The 17,148-nt window shown below is 36.7% G+C and overlaps 1 protein-coding gene across 2 annotated transcripts in view; it reads left to right on the top strand.

Annotated features, from left to right (window-relative positions):
• The window catches only part of DYM (dymeclin), a 358,107-nt gene that overhangs the window by 241,667 nt on the left and 99,292 nt on the right, over nt 1–17,148 (top strand). For both annotated transcript variants that reach the window (XM_081262969.1, XM_081262968.1), the window contains one exon: nt 6,081–6,183. In XM_081262969.1, coding sequence (XP_081119095.1) covers nt 6,081–6,183 — 103 coding nt within the window. The remainder of the gene's footprint in view (nt 1–6,080; nt 6,184–17,148) is intronic.

Raw genomic sequence — 17,148 nt, 5'->3', positions numbered from 1 at the left:
CAAAATACAAAATAATGCATATTTTGTGGAATAAAAAATATGGATGTATACACACAGTATGCATTTATACATGGATTGGTACATTGAACATTTCTAGAATCATGTAAAATAAACTTCTGATATTAGTTACTAATGGATCATGTGAATAGTGGTAAGAGGAAAGTGTGATGTTTACTTTTCAGCTTAAAATGGAAAAACAAAATAAAACCTCAAATGCAGGAGATCCAGAAAAATAAAATGAAAAAAAATGATGCACCCTCATAGATTGAATTTTTTCTCCTGCTTCTTTGTGTAGCGCCTCTACTCCAAGTTCATTCTCACTGCCCCCTACCTATGCCTCTGAGCTTTGCCTGTATTCAGAAATGTCTCCTCTCCTCTCCTGCACGAATGAATCTTTCTTCCTTTCAAAATTATGTAAGACCTGGGCTGGGGATGTGGCTCAAGCGGTAACGCGCTCGCCTGGCATGTGCGGGGCGCTGGGTTCAATCCTCAGCACCACATAAAATAAAATAAAGATGTTGTGTCTGCTGAAAACTGAAAAATAAATATTAAAAAATTCTCTCTCTCTCTCTCTCTCTCTCTCTCTCCTCTCTCTCAAAAAAAAAAAATTATGTAAGACCTAAACCCTATACTGTACTATTCCATTTCACAGAAATCGCTCTTTTAGATATATGCTTTGCATGCGCTATCATATATGCTTGCATGCATTATCATTTCATAATTATTCATTAATTAATCTCCTATAATTATTTTTTTCTTCCCACTATATTTCTATAGAAACTTAGAGAATATCCATTCCCTCTGTTATATTTGCTAACCTAGTGTAACTAATGAATGTTTAAGGATTTTTTAAAATTTGTTCTAATTAGTTATACATGACAGTAAAATGTACCTTGACACATCATACATAAATAGAGTATAATTTCTCATTCTTCTGGTCATACATGATAGAATCACACTGGTCAGGAGGTCATTTACGTACATAGGGTAATAAAGTCTGACTCTTTCTACTGTCCTTCCTAACCCCGTACCCCTTCACTCCCTTCGCCTAATTCAAATTAACGCTATTCTTCCCTAGCCCCCCATCCCCACCTTATTGAGAATTAGTATCCACATGCCGCAGTCTTGGCTGGGCACAGAATCACGAGCCACTCAAGCAGGAACAAAACTTTATTTCGAAAAAACCGCCGCTGGCAAGCCAAACCCAGTCCTCCCACGCGGGCGTCCACCGGAACCGCGCGTCTCTCGGAACCGGGGTCCCCCCGGACCTCCCCCGGAATTTCCTCCTACTATCCTTCCCCAACCAATGGGAACTCTCCAAGAGTCTGGTAACGTGAGTCCGGTAGCAGGCCAAGGTGAACAGCGGGAGTCCAATTTCCATATGAATGTAAATCTTAACATAATCATCTCAGTGGCTAGCTGGCGTCACTTTACAACCAAAGGTGCCATACATTGTATATTTGCTTGTGGCTCCTAGCATCCACATATAAGAGAAAACATTCAGCCTTTGGTTTTGGTGTTTAGCTTATTTTGCTTAACATGATATTCTCCAGCTCCATCTGTCAACTGGCCGGGCTGACGAGATGAGCTGGGTTTAAAGGAGCCAGATGCGGCAATAACTAAAACAGAAAAGAAACCATGCAACACACGAAAATGAGTTTCTAAGGTTGAGGGAAGGCCTGCTCAGTGACCCCAAGGATCAGCTCCATGCTGGGCAGTGCTGGAAAAAGCAAGAGAGAGAGATCACACCCAGAGCACACACATTCCTACTTATTGGGGAAAAGACATTTGATAGAAGATTCCACCCAAATAAGGCAAGGGATAGGATTTCCAAGGGTAGAGTCTTGCTTGATGGTGTCTTGTAGTCAGCAGATTGATTAACATCTTGGCAAGTCACACCCATCTTAGGTGCTGTGTGGGATCACAGGCAGAGTGAGAGGAAAGGCACACTTGAGTTGCATAACCCATTCAGCGCGCAACGCTATACCAGTCCCCTCATATGCTCAGATGTGCATATCTCACACACACACACAGCCCATGGATGGCTCACGATATCCATCCACTTACTGTCAAATGCCATAATTTCATTCTTCTTTAAGGCTGAGTAATATCTCATTGTGTATATGTACTATATTTTCTTTGTCCATTCATCTGTTTAAGGACACCTAGGTTGGTCCCATAGTTTAGCTCTTGTGAGTTGAGCTGCTATGAATAAATATTGATGTGGCTGCATCACTGTAGTATGCTGTTTTTAAGTATTTTGGGTATAGACCGAGGAGAGAGATAGCTGGGTCAAATGTGGTTTCATTCCTAGTTTTCCAAGAAATCTCCAAACTGCTTTCCAGATTGGCTGTACCAATTTGCAGTCCCATCAGCAATGTATAAGTGTACCTTTTCCCCCACATCTTCACCAATACTTATTATTGCTTGTTTGCTTAATAATTGCCATTCTGACTGGAGTGAGATGTAATCTTAGTTTTGATTTGCATTTCTCTAATTGCTAGAGATGTTGAGCATTTTTTTATATATGTTGATGGATTATATTTCTTCTGTGAAGTGTCTATTCAGTTCCTTAGCCCATTTATTGATTGGGTTATTTGTTTTTCTGTTGTTATTGTTGTTGTTGGTAGTTTTTGGTGTTTTTTGAATTCTTTATATATCCTGGAGATTAATGGTCTATCTGAGGTACATGTGGGAAAGATTTTCTCCCATTATGTAGGCTTTCTCTTCATGTTATTGATTTTTTCCTTTGCTGAGGAAAGTTTGAATCCATCCCATTTATTGATTCTTGATTTTACTTCTTGCCCTTTAAGAGTCTCATTAAAAAAGTCAAATCCTAATCTGACATGATGAAGATTTGGGCCTACTTTTTCCTTCTATGAGGCTCAGGGGTATCTATTCTAGTGCCAAAGTCTTTGATCCACTTTGAATTGAGTTTCGTGTATGGTGAGAGATAGAGGTTTAATATTATTTTGTTACATATGGATTTCCAACCAGCACCCTTTGTTGATTTGGTTATCTTATCTCCAGTGAATGTTTTTGGCACCTTTGTCTAGTATGAGATACTGTATTTATGTGGGTTTGTCTCTGTGTCCTCTATTCTGTAGTATTAGTCTATGCATCTGTTTTGGTGCCAATACCATGCCATTTTTGTGACTGTTGTTCTTAGTATAGTTTAAGGTCTGGTATTGTGGTGCCTCCTGCTTCACTCTTCTTGCTAAGGATTGCTTTGGCTATTCTGGATCTCTTATTTTTCTAAATGAATTTCATGATTGCTTTTTCTAGTTCTATGGAGATTGTCATTGGGATTTTAATAGGAATTGCATTGAATCTGTATAGCGCTTTCAGTAGTATGGACATTTTGACAATATTAATTCTGCCTATCCAGGACCGTGGGAGGTCTTTCTATCTTCTGTCTTCTTCAGTTTCTTTCTTTGGTGTTCTGTGGTTTTCATTGTAGAGGTCTTTTACCTCTTTTGTTAGATTGATTCCCAATTTTTTTTTTTGGGGGGGGGGTTAGGTTATTGTGAATGTGATAGTCTCCCTAATTTATTTTTCAGTAGATTCATCACTGATGTGTAGGAGAGCATTTGATGATGTTAGTTAAAACTTGGAATGGAGTTGTAGCTCTGTAGTAAAGAGCTTGCCTAGCATACATATGAGACACTGGGTTTGACCCCCACCACCAGTTAAAAAAAAACAAAAAAAAAAAAACTTTAGTGGTCTTGTCTTCATTGAATATCCTGTTTTAATCATCTGAAATCATTACTTACTTTCTTAAATTAATATTTAAGTCAATAGTCTTTTTAAAAAAGCATCAATAAGAAATACTAGAGTAGTGTTTTGGGCATGTAAAAAAATATACTACATATAATCATATCTCAAATTTATGTGGAAAGTACATGATGTCAAGATTGTCTCCATTTTTATGCTGCCATATAACCTAAAGAGAATTTCTTGCTTTACTAGATATAGTAGATTGAATATTAGGATCATATAATTATAATGTATATTTAAGGATCCAATATTTAGGATTATTAAGTATTCTTGGTGAACTGGCTTTCATCATTATAAAATTTTCCTCTTTATCATTACTATTAATATTATGGTCTTTAATCCTATGTGTCTGTAATCAATATGGCCATTCTAATATTCTTATTAATGTTTGTATGATTTATTTATTTATTTGGGTGCTGAAGATTCAACTCAGGGGCACTTGGCCACTGAGCCATATCCCCAGCCCTATTTTTATTTTATTTAGAAATAGAATCTCACTGAGTTGCTCCTCGCCATTGCTGAGTCTGGCTTGGAACTCATGATTCTCCTGTCTCAGCCTCACAAGCTGCTGGGATTACAAGCATGTACCATGGTGCCCAGCTGTATGATTTTTTATATCATTTAACTGTTAACTTATCTGAGTCTTTAAATTTACAGTATGTTTCTTTTAAACAGCAAGTAGTTGGGTCTTGCAATTTTATCCAATCTGAAAATCTCTGGCATTGAACTGCAGTGTTTAGTTCATTTACATTTAATATAAATTGCTAGGAGCCACAAGCAAATAATATGATGCATGGCATTTTTGGTTGAAAGGTGACGCCAGCTAGCCATTGAGATGATATGATTATGTTAAGATTTACATTCATATGGAAATTGGACTCCTGCTGTTCACCTTGGCCTGCTATGGTACTCATGTTACGGGACTCCTGGAGAGTTCCCGTTGGTTGGGGAAGGATAGTAGGAGGGAATTCCGGGGGAGGTGTGGGGGGGGGGCGTTCCGGTAGACTCCTGCGTGGGTGGACCGGTTTTGGCTTGCCGGTATGTAAGGAGTATTGGCGGCTTTTTCAAAAATAAAGTTTTGTTCCTGCTTGAGTGGCTCATGATTCTGTGCCCAGCCAGACTGAGGCAATAAATCAACTTTATTTTTTGAAGATTATTCACTAGCTTTATTAGGCTACAATAATCTGTACAATAGTCCTGATCCTAAAGCATGGCCTTTCTAAAAATTCAACTGAATGTCCGTGTTCAAGGAGTTTTATCCACTGGCTGGTTGGAGCACGATAGCCCTCAGTATTTTATGACCTCCAAAATATATGTTCAGTATACAGCTTCTGGGTAGCTCATCACCACATCTTGTAATATCTTGCTATGCTCAGGTATAGCGTAGTACTTACTCAGGTACTCAAGAAGACATCTAGATTTCTAGAACCCTTTTCTTGAAATTCTCTTTTCTCTAGTATCCTGCCTTGTAAATTCCAGCTGCCACAGCAGCCCTAAATTCATATCTCAGTCTTCTCAGCTCAGTCCTGCTGTGTACTGTTTGGGTCCCACCTTTCTGGGCCATAGTCTGGAATATTCCTATATGTAGAAGCTCACCATTATGGGGTTCATGTGTATTTCTCTTTTAGGGATTATAATCCTGCATTTCAGATGTAGTAGAATATCTGAAAATACTTGTTTCATGCAATTTTTTCTAGATTTTAGTTGTTTACAGCAGGAGAGTTAGTCAAGCTCTAGTTAATCCATTATAGCCAGAAGTAAATTTTTATAAGGCATATATTTAAAATAATTCTTTTTGAGAAACAAGAACCTAAAACTAAAATACAGAAACATTGACTTTATATTACACCATAGAATAATACTGTAATACAACACTCATTTGTAAGATAAGAAAATTAAGATACATAAGCTCAAGTGACCTATAGTAGGTTACAATATGAATTAGTCATACAGTTAGCCCATCTCCCAGGTTTTCTCAATCTTTGTCCACTGTACTCCACACTATAGTAATCTTTTAAAAATTTCTTCTAGTTTTGAAACATAATTTTAAACTATCAAACTTATTTTATTCTTCAGAACTCTTATAATTTAAACATCTTCTTCACCATTTTGTTATATAATAATATTATTAATCCTGCTAATATAGGCATGATAAAAGTTATTTACAAGCAGCTTTCAGAATAATTGATATGCTATAGAACTATGTAACTCCATATTAGACCTGAAAAAGGTCACATTTAGTTCTCTTAATATAATGGGTTTTCCTCTGTGTGTTTGTGTGTGTATGTATTTTTTTTTTCCAGTTTGTTTTCTTTGCTGTCTAAAAAACATAACAAAGTTCTGGAACAAGCCACACAGTCCTTGAGAGGTTCACTGAGTTCCGATGATGTTCCTCTGCCAGATTATGTAAGTAGTTGCCTTATTTCATCAATAAAATATTCCTCTTATTGTTAAATTTATTAATAACAATATCTCTCTCATGCTCTTAGAAACCTCTGATATACAAATAAAGAAATGAGGTCTCAAAACAATGGAAATTTTTTAAATTAATATCAAGAGGTTGAAGAAAATCAACCCTGAATCAGTAGTTGTTAATTATTAGGAATCCTACTAACTGAGTCAGGAAATGTACTCAAACTAATTACATAAAAACAAAAGAAGGTATTTTATAGGAAGAGTACAAAGGTTTCTCTCTGAACGTGGGTGGCAGGGAGTATTGGGGCCATAAATACACCTGGATTTCACAAAGAACTAGAACCTAAAATTGAAAATCCATGGATTCAGGAATGTCCTGTTACTGAGGGCCATTTAGTTTCTGATCTCTGATCTGCTTTGCTTCTGCTTTGTTCTTCTGGTGACCAGCTGGTTTACTCTGCTTGCTCACTTGAACATATGATCAAAGCCCAACCTTCCTCCTTCTTCACACCAACAGGTAACATGTCCTTGAGAGTATGGTGCCTTTAGCTAACTGATCAGAGTCTTGAAGCACCAATTCTCAGTGCCTGTGGGATTTGACATGTCAGTCATGGTCAGAGTGACAGTAATAACATGTTGTGTGTTCCATCCACTTTAAAGATGAAGAACTCATTACCACCTGACCTTGAAGGATGCTGATGGAATACAACAAAAGCAGCCCTGGGGTGAGCCTTGTACTGTAATGGGACGGAGAATGCTGCATTGAATCCCATTAGGGCAGTGCTGCTATCTGTGATGTTCCTCAGGTCTGGAAACATGGCATAGATGAAGACACTAAAAATTATCTTGCCAGAAGTTCATTAAATTCTAATAGAGACATCCCTGAATCTCAGACAACAACTTAGTGGGTTGATACATGAAACTTTATTGGAAACTTTAAACATTTGTGTTTAAAGTGGCAGTGCCACCAGATAGCTGAAGAGTGGTTTTGCTTATTTCCTGTGGTTTGTTTCATTTCTAAATAGTTGTGCTGATATGAGACTGTGGGAACAGCAATCAGACCGGATATCAGTTGTTGATAAACATACATAGCTATGTGTAGCCACAACCTGACTGGCGCTCTTTTTCATCTTTGTGTGTGTGTACGCGCACATGCAAGTGTAAACACACACACGCACACACTGTATTATGATATGATGTCATCCCATTTAAGTATTAAGTTTGTAATTTCAAAAAGTTTTTTAAAAATTAGCCTAACAATTCACTTAATTCTATACTTACCTTGACTTGTGATAAGAAAAAAAATCTCCCTCTGATAGCTCCTTGGAAACCCCAGATGCGAGCAGGGTGGCATTGTGGAATTATGTTTATATTAGAACTTGAGGGAGCTGGGGCTGTAGCTCAGTGGCAGAGTACTTGCCTAGCATGTATGAGTCACTGGGTTCAATCCTTAGAACCACATAAAAAATAAACAAGTAGAATAAAGGCATGCTGTCCATCTACAACTACAAGAAAAAAAACATTTTTAAACTTGAATTTGGTTCATCCGTATGTTTTGTTATTTTTATGCTATTATTATTTGCTTCACTCAGTATTCCTTTTCATTTTCCCCACAAAATGTATTGGATTTATATAGTCCTGAAGTGTTCTTTAATCAGAGATCCATCAAATTGATTTCTTTAAAGGAAATATGTCATATTTAATGATATTTTCTGGTTATGAAGTTTATGTGTAATGATAGAGGATAGTTTGAAACCAGAGATTTTAATTTTATTATTGAATTCTACAGTTTTTAAGTCACAGTTTATTCTTTCATGAAATTTTCACAAAGTAAAAATGAATTTCTTAACGCATCTGCTTCCTAGGAATAGTGGGAAAGTTTTGTTTGGAATCTGTCACTAACAGTTCTTATTTTAACATTCATATGTATGAGACTTCACAAATCACAACATTTTCCAAATAGGTTTATGAACTTGAGTTTTAATGGCTTAATTAAAGAGGATGGTTAGCAGCAATTCAGTGGTAATGCTAACTGTGAATCAGTCACTCCCTCTGCCACCAATCTGAAAGTTGATTAATGAAAACAATAGTAACCTTAAAAAATGAGCACTGCCAAATCACTCTTTCATGATAAATCAATATTTTTTTGGTAATTTCTGTTGCTCAAAACACTGTTTATGAAGTGATTTATAAATTTGAAATCATTCTCATAGTCATTCTCTTTTAAATTATTCATGAACTGGGAAAATGAATATGTTCCTCCTTTGATTAGTTGATTGATTGATTGTAATTGTAGATGGACAGAATGTCTTTATTTTATTTGTTTATTTTCATGTGGTGCTGAGGATCAGACCCAGTGCTTCATGCATGCTAGGCAAGTGCTCTATCACTGAGCCACAGCCACAGCCCCTGTTCCTCCTTTTATTATTCCCCAGAATTTTTACTTGGTAAGTATCTTTACCAACAGCCACATAAAATTCTGTGTCATGGACTACTACTTTAGACTACTTGTTTATAAAAGATGGAAAAAGAAATTGAAACAGTCCTAATGCAGCAGTGGATTCCCAGATGTATGCTCACTATACCAAGATTGAATAAATATATTAGCAAAGAGTTTGAATAAGTGCTTAAAAATAAGGATATGTTTTTCTTCTTACTGTAGTACATAGAGTACTTTCAGTCTACTTAGAGGTTTCTGAGTTTATTAAGAAAATGTTTATGCTCACTATACTGTATAATTCACAAGTCAATTGAGTAAAAACATAGAAAGCAAATTACAAGTTACCAAAACATTAGTATTAGTAGTTTAGATGTCTGAGCATCTCTCAACTAAATATTAGATAATGAGGAAGCTGTCCTGGCTGCTTTGGGAATAGAGGCGGGGGTCAGGAAATCCCATGCCAGTCCTCTACAGGGAGCAAGAAGACCCACTGCAGATAGTGCCTCTACATGAGCAGACAAAGTGACAGTTTGGCTGTGCTTTGCTGTCTCAAATTTAGTGACCAAAAGAACAGAATTGTTGCAGGAAACTCTTTTGATAGTTTCTTAAAATTAGAATGTCCCTTTCAGACAACTTTGGTCCCTTATAACAGAACCTGAATATAGAAAATGAAACAAAGATATGACAAATGACTTTTTAAACTCTTACTGTGGCTTTTAAATTGTTAATACTGTCACAGTGTCATATAGGCTTTGTTTCCCTAGTGTCTAACAATTGCTTAACAACTATTTGGGAAGAGAAGAATCCAATTTTTGTTCTAGGAAGAGTCACAGAAATGAAATTATATTTCCCTTTTGCTCACTGGAGAGCTTTGGAGTCTTTCTGTAGAACTGACCTATCATGTAATTTCAAAGAGTAATGCAGTGGTTAAGTGCTTGCCTTGCACGTGTGAGGTACTGGGTTCAATCCTCAGCACCACATAAAAATAAATACATAAAAAAGATATTGTGTCCATTTACAACTAAAAAAATAAACTAAAAAAAAAAAAAGTAATTCAAAGGCACAAGGCAAAAAAGGCCCTCACCAAGATAAAACAGGAACCAGAATTGGAAAAACCAACAGAAGTATAAACAGTAGCTGACGGTCTATCCTTCACTTGCTAAGTAAATGTAATGTTGCCAACATATGCAGACCCACTCCAGTGGTTCTCCAAGTCTCATGTTGGATTTGTCCAGAGGCTACATGACATGTGATAGTCATTGTTCTGACAGATAAAAATGTGTTTGTATATTCTTGTGCTTTAAATTTTTTTTATTTTCAGTTTCTACTATGATAAATACCAATACATATAATCCACATGACAACAGATTTTTAAATTTTATTTATTCTAATTTGTTATATATGACAGAAAAATGCAATTCAATTCTATTACACACATAGAGCACAATTTTTCGTGTCTCTGGTTGTACACAAAGTAGAGTCACACCATTTGTATCTTCATACGTACCTAGGGTAATGATGTCCATCTCATTCCACCGACTTTCCTACCCCTATGCGTACCCCTTCTCCCTCCCCTTTGCCCTATCTAAAGTTTGTCTATTCCTTCCATGCTTCCCCACCATTCCCATTATAGATCAGCATCCTTATATCAGAGAAAACATTCGGCATTTGGTTTTTGGGGATTGGCTTACTTCACTTAGCATAATATTCTCCAACTCCATCCATTTACCTGCAGATGCCCTGATTTTATTCTCTTAATGCTGAGTAGTAGTCCGTTGTGTATATATACCACAGTTTGTTTATTCGTTCATCTACTGAAGGATATCTAAGTTGGTTTCACAATTTAGCTATTGTGAATTGTGCTGCTATAAACATTGATGTGGCTGCATCCCTGTAATATGCTGTTTTTAAGTCCTTTGGGTATAAACCAAAGAGTGGGATAGCTGGGTCAAATGGTGGTTCCATGCCCAGTTTTCCAAGAATTCTCCATACTGCTTTCCATATTGGGTACACCAATATGCAGTCCCACCAGCAATGTATGAATGTGCCTTTTCCCCCACATCTTCACCATCACTTATTGTTGTTTGTATTCTTACCAGCTGCCATTCTGACTGGCTTGAAATAAAATCTTAGTTTTTGATTTGCATTTCTCTAATTGTTAGATATGTTGAGCATTTTTTTCATATATTTGTTGATTGACTGTATATCATCTTCTGAGATATGTCTGTTCATTTCCTTGTCCATTTATAGATTGGGTTATTTGGGTTCTTCTTGGTGTTAAGATTTTTGAGTTCTTTATATAACCTAGAGATTAATGCTCTGTCTGATGTGTGTGTGGTAAAAATTTGCTCCCATTCTATAGGTTCTCTGTTCACCTTGCTGACTGTTTCTTTTGCTGAGAAGAAGCTTTTTAGTTTGAACCCATCCCATTTGTTGATGGAGATTTGGGCCTACTTTTTCTTCTATTAGGTGCAGGGTCTCTGGTTTAACTCCTAGGTCCTTGATCACTTTGAGTTTTGTGCATGGTTTTCCTTGTCCATTTATAGATTGGGTTATTTAGGTTCTTTGGGTTCTTCTTGGTGTTAAGATTTTTGAGTTCTTTATATAACCTAGAGATTAATGCTCTATCTGATGTGTGTGTGGATTTACAGTTTTACCAGCACCATTTGTTGAAGAAGCTGTCTTTTCTCCAATATATGTTTTTGGTGCCTTTGTCTAATATAAGATAATTGTAATTATGTGGGTTTGTCTCTGTGTCCTCTATTTTGTACCATTGATCTCTACCAGTCTATTTTGGTGCCAATACCATGCCATTTTTGTTACTATTGCTCTGTAGTATAGTTTAAGGTCTGGTATAGTGATGCCACCTGCTTTACTCTTCTTGCGAAGGATTGCTTTAGCTATTCTGTGTCTCTTATTTTTCCACATGAATTTCATAACTGCTTTTTCTATTTCTATGAGGAATGTCATTGGGATTTTGATTGGAATTGCATTAAATCTGTATGGTGTAGAGATTTTCATACCCTAGGCTGAGAAAATAGACTACATTACTGAGTGATGGGGGCGAAGCCCTGCTCAGCATATGTGCACACTCTGGGAGGTATCCTCTATTGAAAAAGTCTTGGACCTCAGTCATATCTGTATAACATACAATTAAAGTTCTTTGATCATCTTCAAGTCATAGATTAGTTTCTAACGTATAGTAGACATGGGTAATTTCTATGCTAAATAACTAAATTTCCCCATTAATTGTCACATGATCTGTATATAAAAAATCTATGCTTTCATATTCAAGAGGTAGTTGTGGTATTTTTTCCTTTTAGTTCAATATAAATAGAGCCAGTTCAATTTCTTAATCTAATTTGAATAGTTTATTTATATCATAATTTACTAAAGAATAAGTGTATTTGAAATTTATTTTTATTTTGTGTACATGATTGCATATTATTTTATATGGAATCCTAAGATACTGCTAACCCTGGTATATGTCATTTGTCTTACCTTTTGCATTGATAGCTCTTATTAATCATATTTTACATTTTGTTATAAGTTTTATATCTGCTTTTAGACATTTTGTTTCTTCAGAAATGTGTTAAGGGATTTAATTTGTGATCTATCACACATATGACAAGAAAATTTATTAAGATTTTTCTCCCTTTCCCCCACTTTCATTTTAAGTCATTCTGTTTTTTAGATTTCTTATTAATGTTTACTCTTTAACTCAAGACTGGGATAGAGAATTTAATATTCACATAACATGGGAACGATTATTTTTTATATACTGACATAACCAAATATTGAAATTCTAACATTTGTCAGTTCATTTTAAGATGTTGTCACTTTTCAAACAATTACTTGTTACTGGCTTTATATACAGTTATTAAAATGATAGTGATGTTCATCAGAATATTGCTAAAATTTCTGTTTGGGAATTACTTCAGCATGGTAAAAGTGAAGAAGGTATAGTATCTACACATAGGGAATCTAAAAGTCTACTTAGAACAAAGGTACAACTAAAATACAATTCAACATGTGATAAATTTTGTTAAAGATATTTAACAAAATTGTTATATCACAGGTGCTCAAGAACCGTTTATCACCCCTCATGTCAATTTGGGTTGGGGCCATGGATCTAAATGTAAGAGCTAACACAACAAACTTTTAGAAGAAAATATAAGTAAATTTTAGATTAAGCAAAAACTTATTAGATGATACCAAAGACAAAAAAAAAGGATAGATAAGTTGGATTTCATTAAAATTTAAAACTTTGGCGTTTCAAAGAACACAATTAAGAAAGTAAAAAGACAGCCCACAGAAGGGAGAGAATATTTGCAAAGCATGTGGATAAAGAACTAATATCCAGGAGTTGAGGGAGATCTGGCTGCAACATCTGTCACCCCATTGATTGCTTCGGCTGATCTGGCTGGCTAGGCAGATGTCCCTTACTCCGTCACTGCTTCATATGCATCCCTCCTGAAGCTTCGGTCTCAGTCAAAGAGGACAACCTTGCTTGATTGAGGAGAACCATTCTTCAGTCAAGGGTATAGCTGTACTCCTCTGCCTAGAACCTCCAAACAAGCCCTCAAGGAACTAATATCCAGAATATGTGGAGAACTCTTATAACTCAAAGAGTAAAAATATGAGGGGCTGGGGTTGTGGCTCAGTGGCAGAGCACTTGCCTAGCATATGTGAGGTACTGAGTTCTATCCTCAGCACCACATATAAATAAATAAAAAATAAAGGTACATCAACGACTAAAAAATATTTTTTTTAAAAAAAGAGTAAAACTATGAATAGCCCAATTAAAAAATAGACAAATAGTTAGTACTGTAGAAAATGCTTGTAATTCCAGCAACTCAGGAAGCCAAAGCAGGAGGATTGAAACATCAGAGTCAGCTTGAGCAACTTAATGAGACCCTGTCTCAAAATAATTAAATAAAAAGATCTGGGGATGTAGCTCTGTGTTAGAGCATCCTTGTGTTCAATCTCCAGTATTTAAAAAAACAAAAGAGCAAATATTATATTTTATAACCTTATTCTGTAGCTTGTGAGGTATATGGTCTTGGGAAGGTTGTTTTGTCTCTCTGGGCCTTAGTTACCTTATCTGTAAAATAGGAGTAACAGTAGAATTGACCACCCAGGATAGTTGTGAGGATTAAATGAGTGTATCCAGGTAGGATCCTTGGTACATAGCAAACACCTAAGACCAACACTTATTCTGATATGCTGTGCTGCCCAAATGTGGAGAGACATTCTGGGATAGCAGGTGTTAGTTCAGAGGATGGGGCTATTTCTAGGCCCTTTAGTGACAGGAAGAGGCCCCTGCAGGAGTGGGAGGTATAAGACATCAGATGCAGAGGTAGAGTTAAAATTCACTGTCCACAAGTGAGCAGCGAGATCAGGATAGCCTTCTAATCTGTGTGAGGACAACTCAGTAGTTACTTGGCACCAGTGATTGGTCCTCCCCACTTCCTTGACCTTGGAATTACCAAGTCTCAGTGTGTCCTGGAGCTCCAAAATAAGCTAAATCAGAGTGACCACCATAAACAAAGGGACAGGTTATGTTGGCAGGCTTCCATTCAATTAGCCATCTTTCCTAATGTTCCAGGCACTCAGCTTTGGGTGAGGCTTTGGGTGAGGCAGAGGCTGGCTAAACGCTCACCAGTATCCATTTTCTCTCCTAATTACACAGCAAAGCAACATCTTTCACCTCCATTGTGTCTAGAAAGGGGCAATAAGATTAGGGGTGGTCAGAGCAGTGTAGGAAGAAGTGACATCACCACTGTACCATCTTCCACACTTATCTTCCCTCATCTGCTAGCCAGATGCAGACATACAGTAGGAGATTCCAATGATGGCATTTCCTGGATCCCTGAATCATTTCATGGAAGGCCATCTGAGCACCTTGTTGGACAATGATGAAAGTAAACAATGAGGCTTTTATTGCATTTTTTTAGGGAGAAAGGGTCTGAATAGGTTTTTTTTTCCAAAGAAGATATTAAAAATAGCCAATAAGGACATGAAAAAATGCTAAACATCATTAGTCATAGGGAAATGTAAATCAAAACCAAATGAGATAGTAGGATGGCTAGAATCAAGAAGGCAGCTAATAACAAGTGTTGGCAATGATATGGATGGAGAAATCAGAATTCTCATATTCTGCTCGTGGGAATGCATGTAAAATAGGCACAGTCACATTGGGAAACAGTTTGCACTCTCTGAAAAGATTAAACATAGAATAACCATAACCCAGCAATTCTGTTCCTGAATTTAAATACAAATGAATTAAAACATATGTCCACCCCAAAATGTGAATGTTCATAGGACCATTATTTATAATTACCAAAAATGGAAACAACCAAAATGTCCATCAACTTATAAATAGATAAATAAAATGTATCCAACAATAAAAAGGAATGAAATACTGATAGGTTCTTCAGCATAGATGAAACCCAAAAAGACATTATGCTAAGGAAGAGAAACTAGTAACAAAACCCCTATTTTACAGTCCCATTTGTACAAAGTGTTCAGAATAGGCAAATGTTAGAGGGACAGAAGGTAGATGTATAGGGCTTGGGGGTGTAGGCAGAGTGAGATGTGACTGCCAAAAGAGGCAATTTTTATTTTGGAGGGATTTGGAAATGGTTTAAGATAAGATTTTGGTGATGATTACACAACTCTGAAAATACTAAAAAGTTTTGAACCATGCTCTTTCAATTGGTGAGATATATGGTTGTGAATTATATCTCTATGGAGCCATTTTTTTTTTTTTTTAAGGAAAAGAAGTTTATTTCAATTATGGTTTTGGAGACTAGAAAGTCCAGACAGTGTAGCACCAGTTCTGTTGAGGGCCTCTTGACTGCATCACGTCTTGGCAGATGGCACCATGATGGGAACACGAGCAATAGGGAGAGATCACATGGTGAAACAGAAAACTAGAGAGCAGAAAGGAGATCTTTTATAACAATTCATTTTTGCAATTGCATCTGGAGTGCCATAGAACTACTTTAATCTCTTCCTAGGGCAGCAGCCCCAAGTGAGACCTAATGACTTCCCACTTCAGGCTCTACCTGCTGAAGGTCCTACCTACCACCTCTCAAATTATCACAGTGGAGACTAGTATTATCTCTTCTTTTAGGGTTTGACAGAGTTCAACACTGAAGTGGGCACAGTGACACACCCTTGGGACTCTGGAGGTTGAGGTAGGAGGATGACAAGTTCTAGGCCAACCTCAGCAATTTAATGAGAGACTCTACAAATAAAAAACAAGAAGGGCTGGGAATGCAGCTTGGTGGTCCAGTGCCCCTGGGTTCCGTCCCCAGTGCTGCTCTGCTCTCCCCCACACCAAAAAAGTCAACATTGAAGCCATTTGGGCCTGGAGTATCTTTGTGGAAAGTTTTAAAACTTAACATTTTCAGCCAGATAAAGTTGTGCACACCTGTAATCCCAGCTAGTCAGGAGGCTGAGGCAGGATTGCAAGTTTGAGGCCAGCCTCAGCAATTTAGTGAGACTCTGTCTAAAAATAAACAGGGGTGGGGATGTAGCTCAGTGGTAGAGCATCCCTGGTTCAATCCCCAGCGCTGCTAAAATAAATTATATTTTTTATTTCTTTTAATATTATATCTTTGATTTCCTTAATTTACATAGCGGATTTTTTTTCTAGCGTGTATTTTGATCATTATCTTGCTTAAGGAATTTTTACATTTCATTTAATTCATTAAGTTTATTTTCTTTTGGTTATAATATTTTATTTTTATTCTTTTTTTCTTTTCTTTTTGATATTGAGGATTTAACCCAGGGGTGCTTTACCTCTGAACTACATCCCTAGTTCTTTTTATTTTTATTTTTTTTTAATTTTTATTGTTGATTGTTCAAAACATTACATAGTTCTTGATATATCATATTTCACACTTTGATTCAAGTGGGTTATGTACTCCCATTTTTACCCCGTATACAGATTGCAGAATCACATCGGTTACACATCCATTGATTTACATATTGCCATACTAGTGTCTGTTGTATTCTGCTGCCTTTCCTATCCTCTACTATCCCCCCTCCCCTCCCCTCCCCTCCCCTCTTTTCTCTCTACCCCCTCTACTGTAATTCATTTCTCCCCCTTGTATTTTTTTTCCCTTTCCCCTCACTTCCTCTTGTATGTAATTTTGTATACCCCTGAGGGTCTCCTTCCATTTCCATGCAATTTCCCTTCTCTCTCCCTTTCCCTCCCACCTCTCATCCCTGTTTAATGTTAATCTTCTTCTCATGCTTTTAGTCCTACTCTGTTCTAGGTTGCTCTCCTTATATCAAAGAAGACATTTGGCATTTGTTTTTTAGGGATTGGCTAGCTTCACTTAGCATAATCTGCTCTAATGCCATCCATTTCCCTGCAAATTCTATGATTTTGTCGTTTTTTAGTGCTGCGTAATACTCCATTGTGTATAAATGCCACATTTTTTTTTATCCATTCGTCTGTTGAAGGGCATCTAGGTTGGTTCCACAGTCTTGCTATTGTGAAT

This window comes from Spermophilus citellus (assembly GCF_964194105.1).
Source record: "Spermophilus citellus genome assembly, chromosome: 12".
NCBI lineage: Eukaryota > Metazoa > Chordata > Mammalia > Rodentia > Sciuridae > Spermophilus > Spermophilus citellus.
The sequence above is the reverse complement of the archived record's forward strand: the minus strand, read 5'-3'. Positions and strand labels throughout refer to the sequence as shown.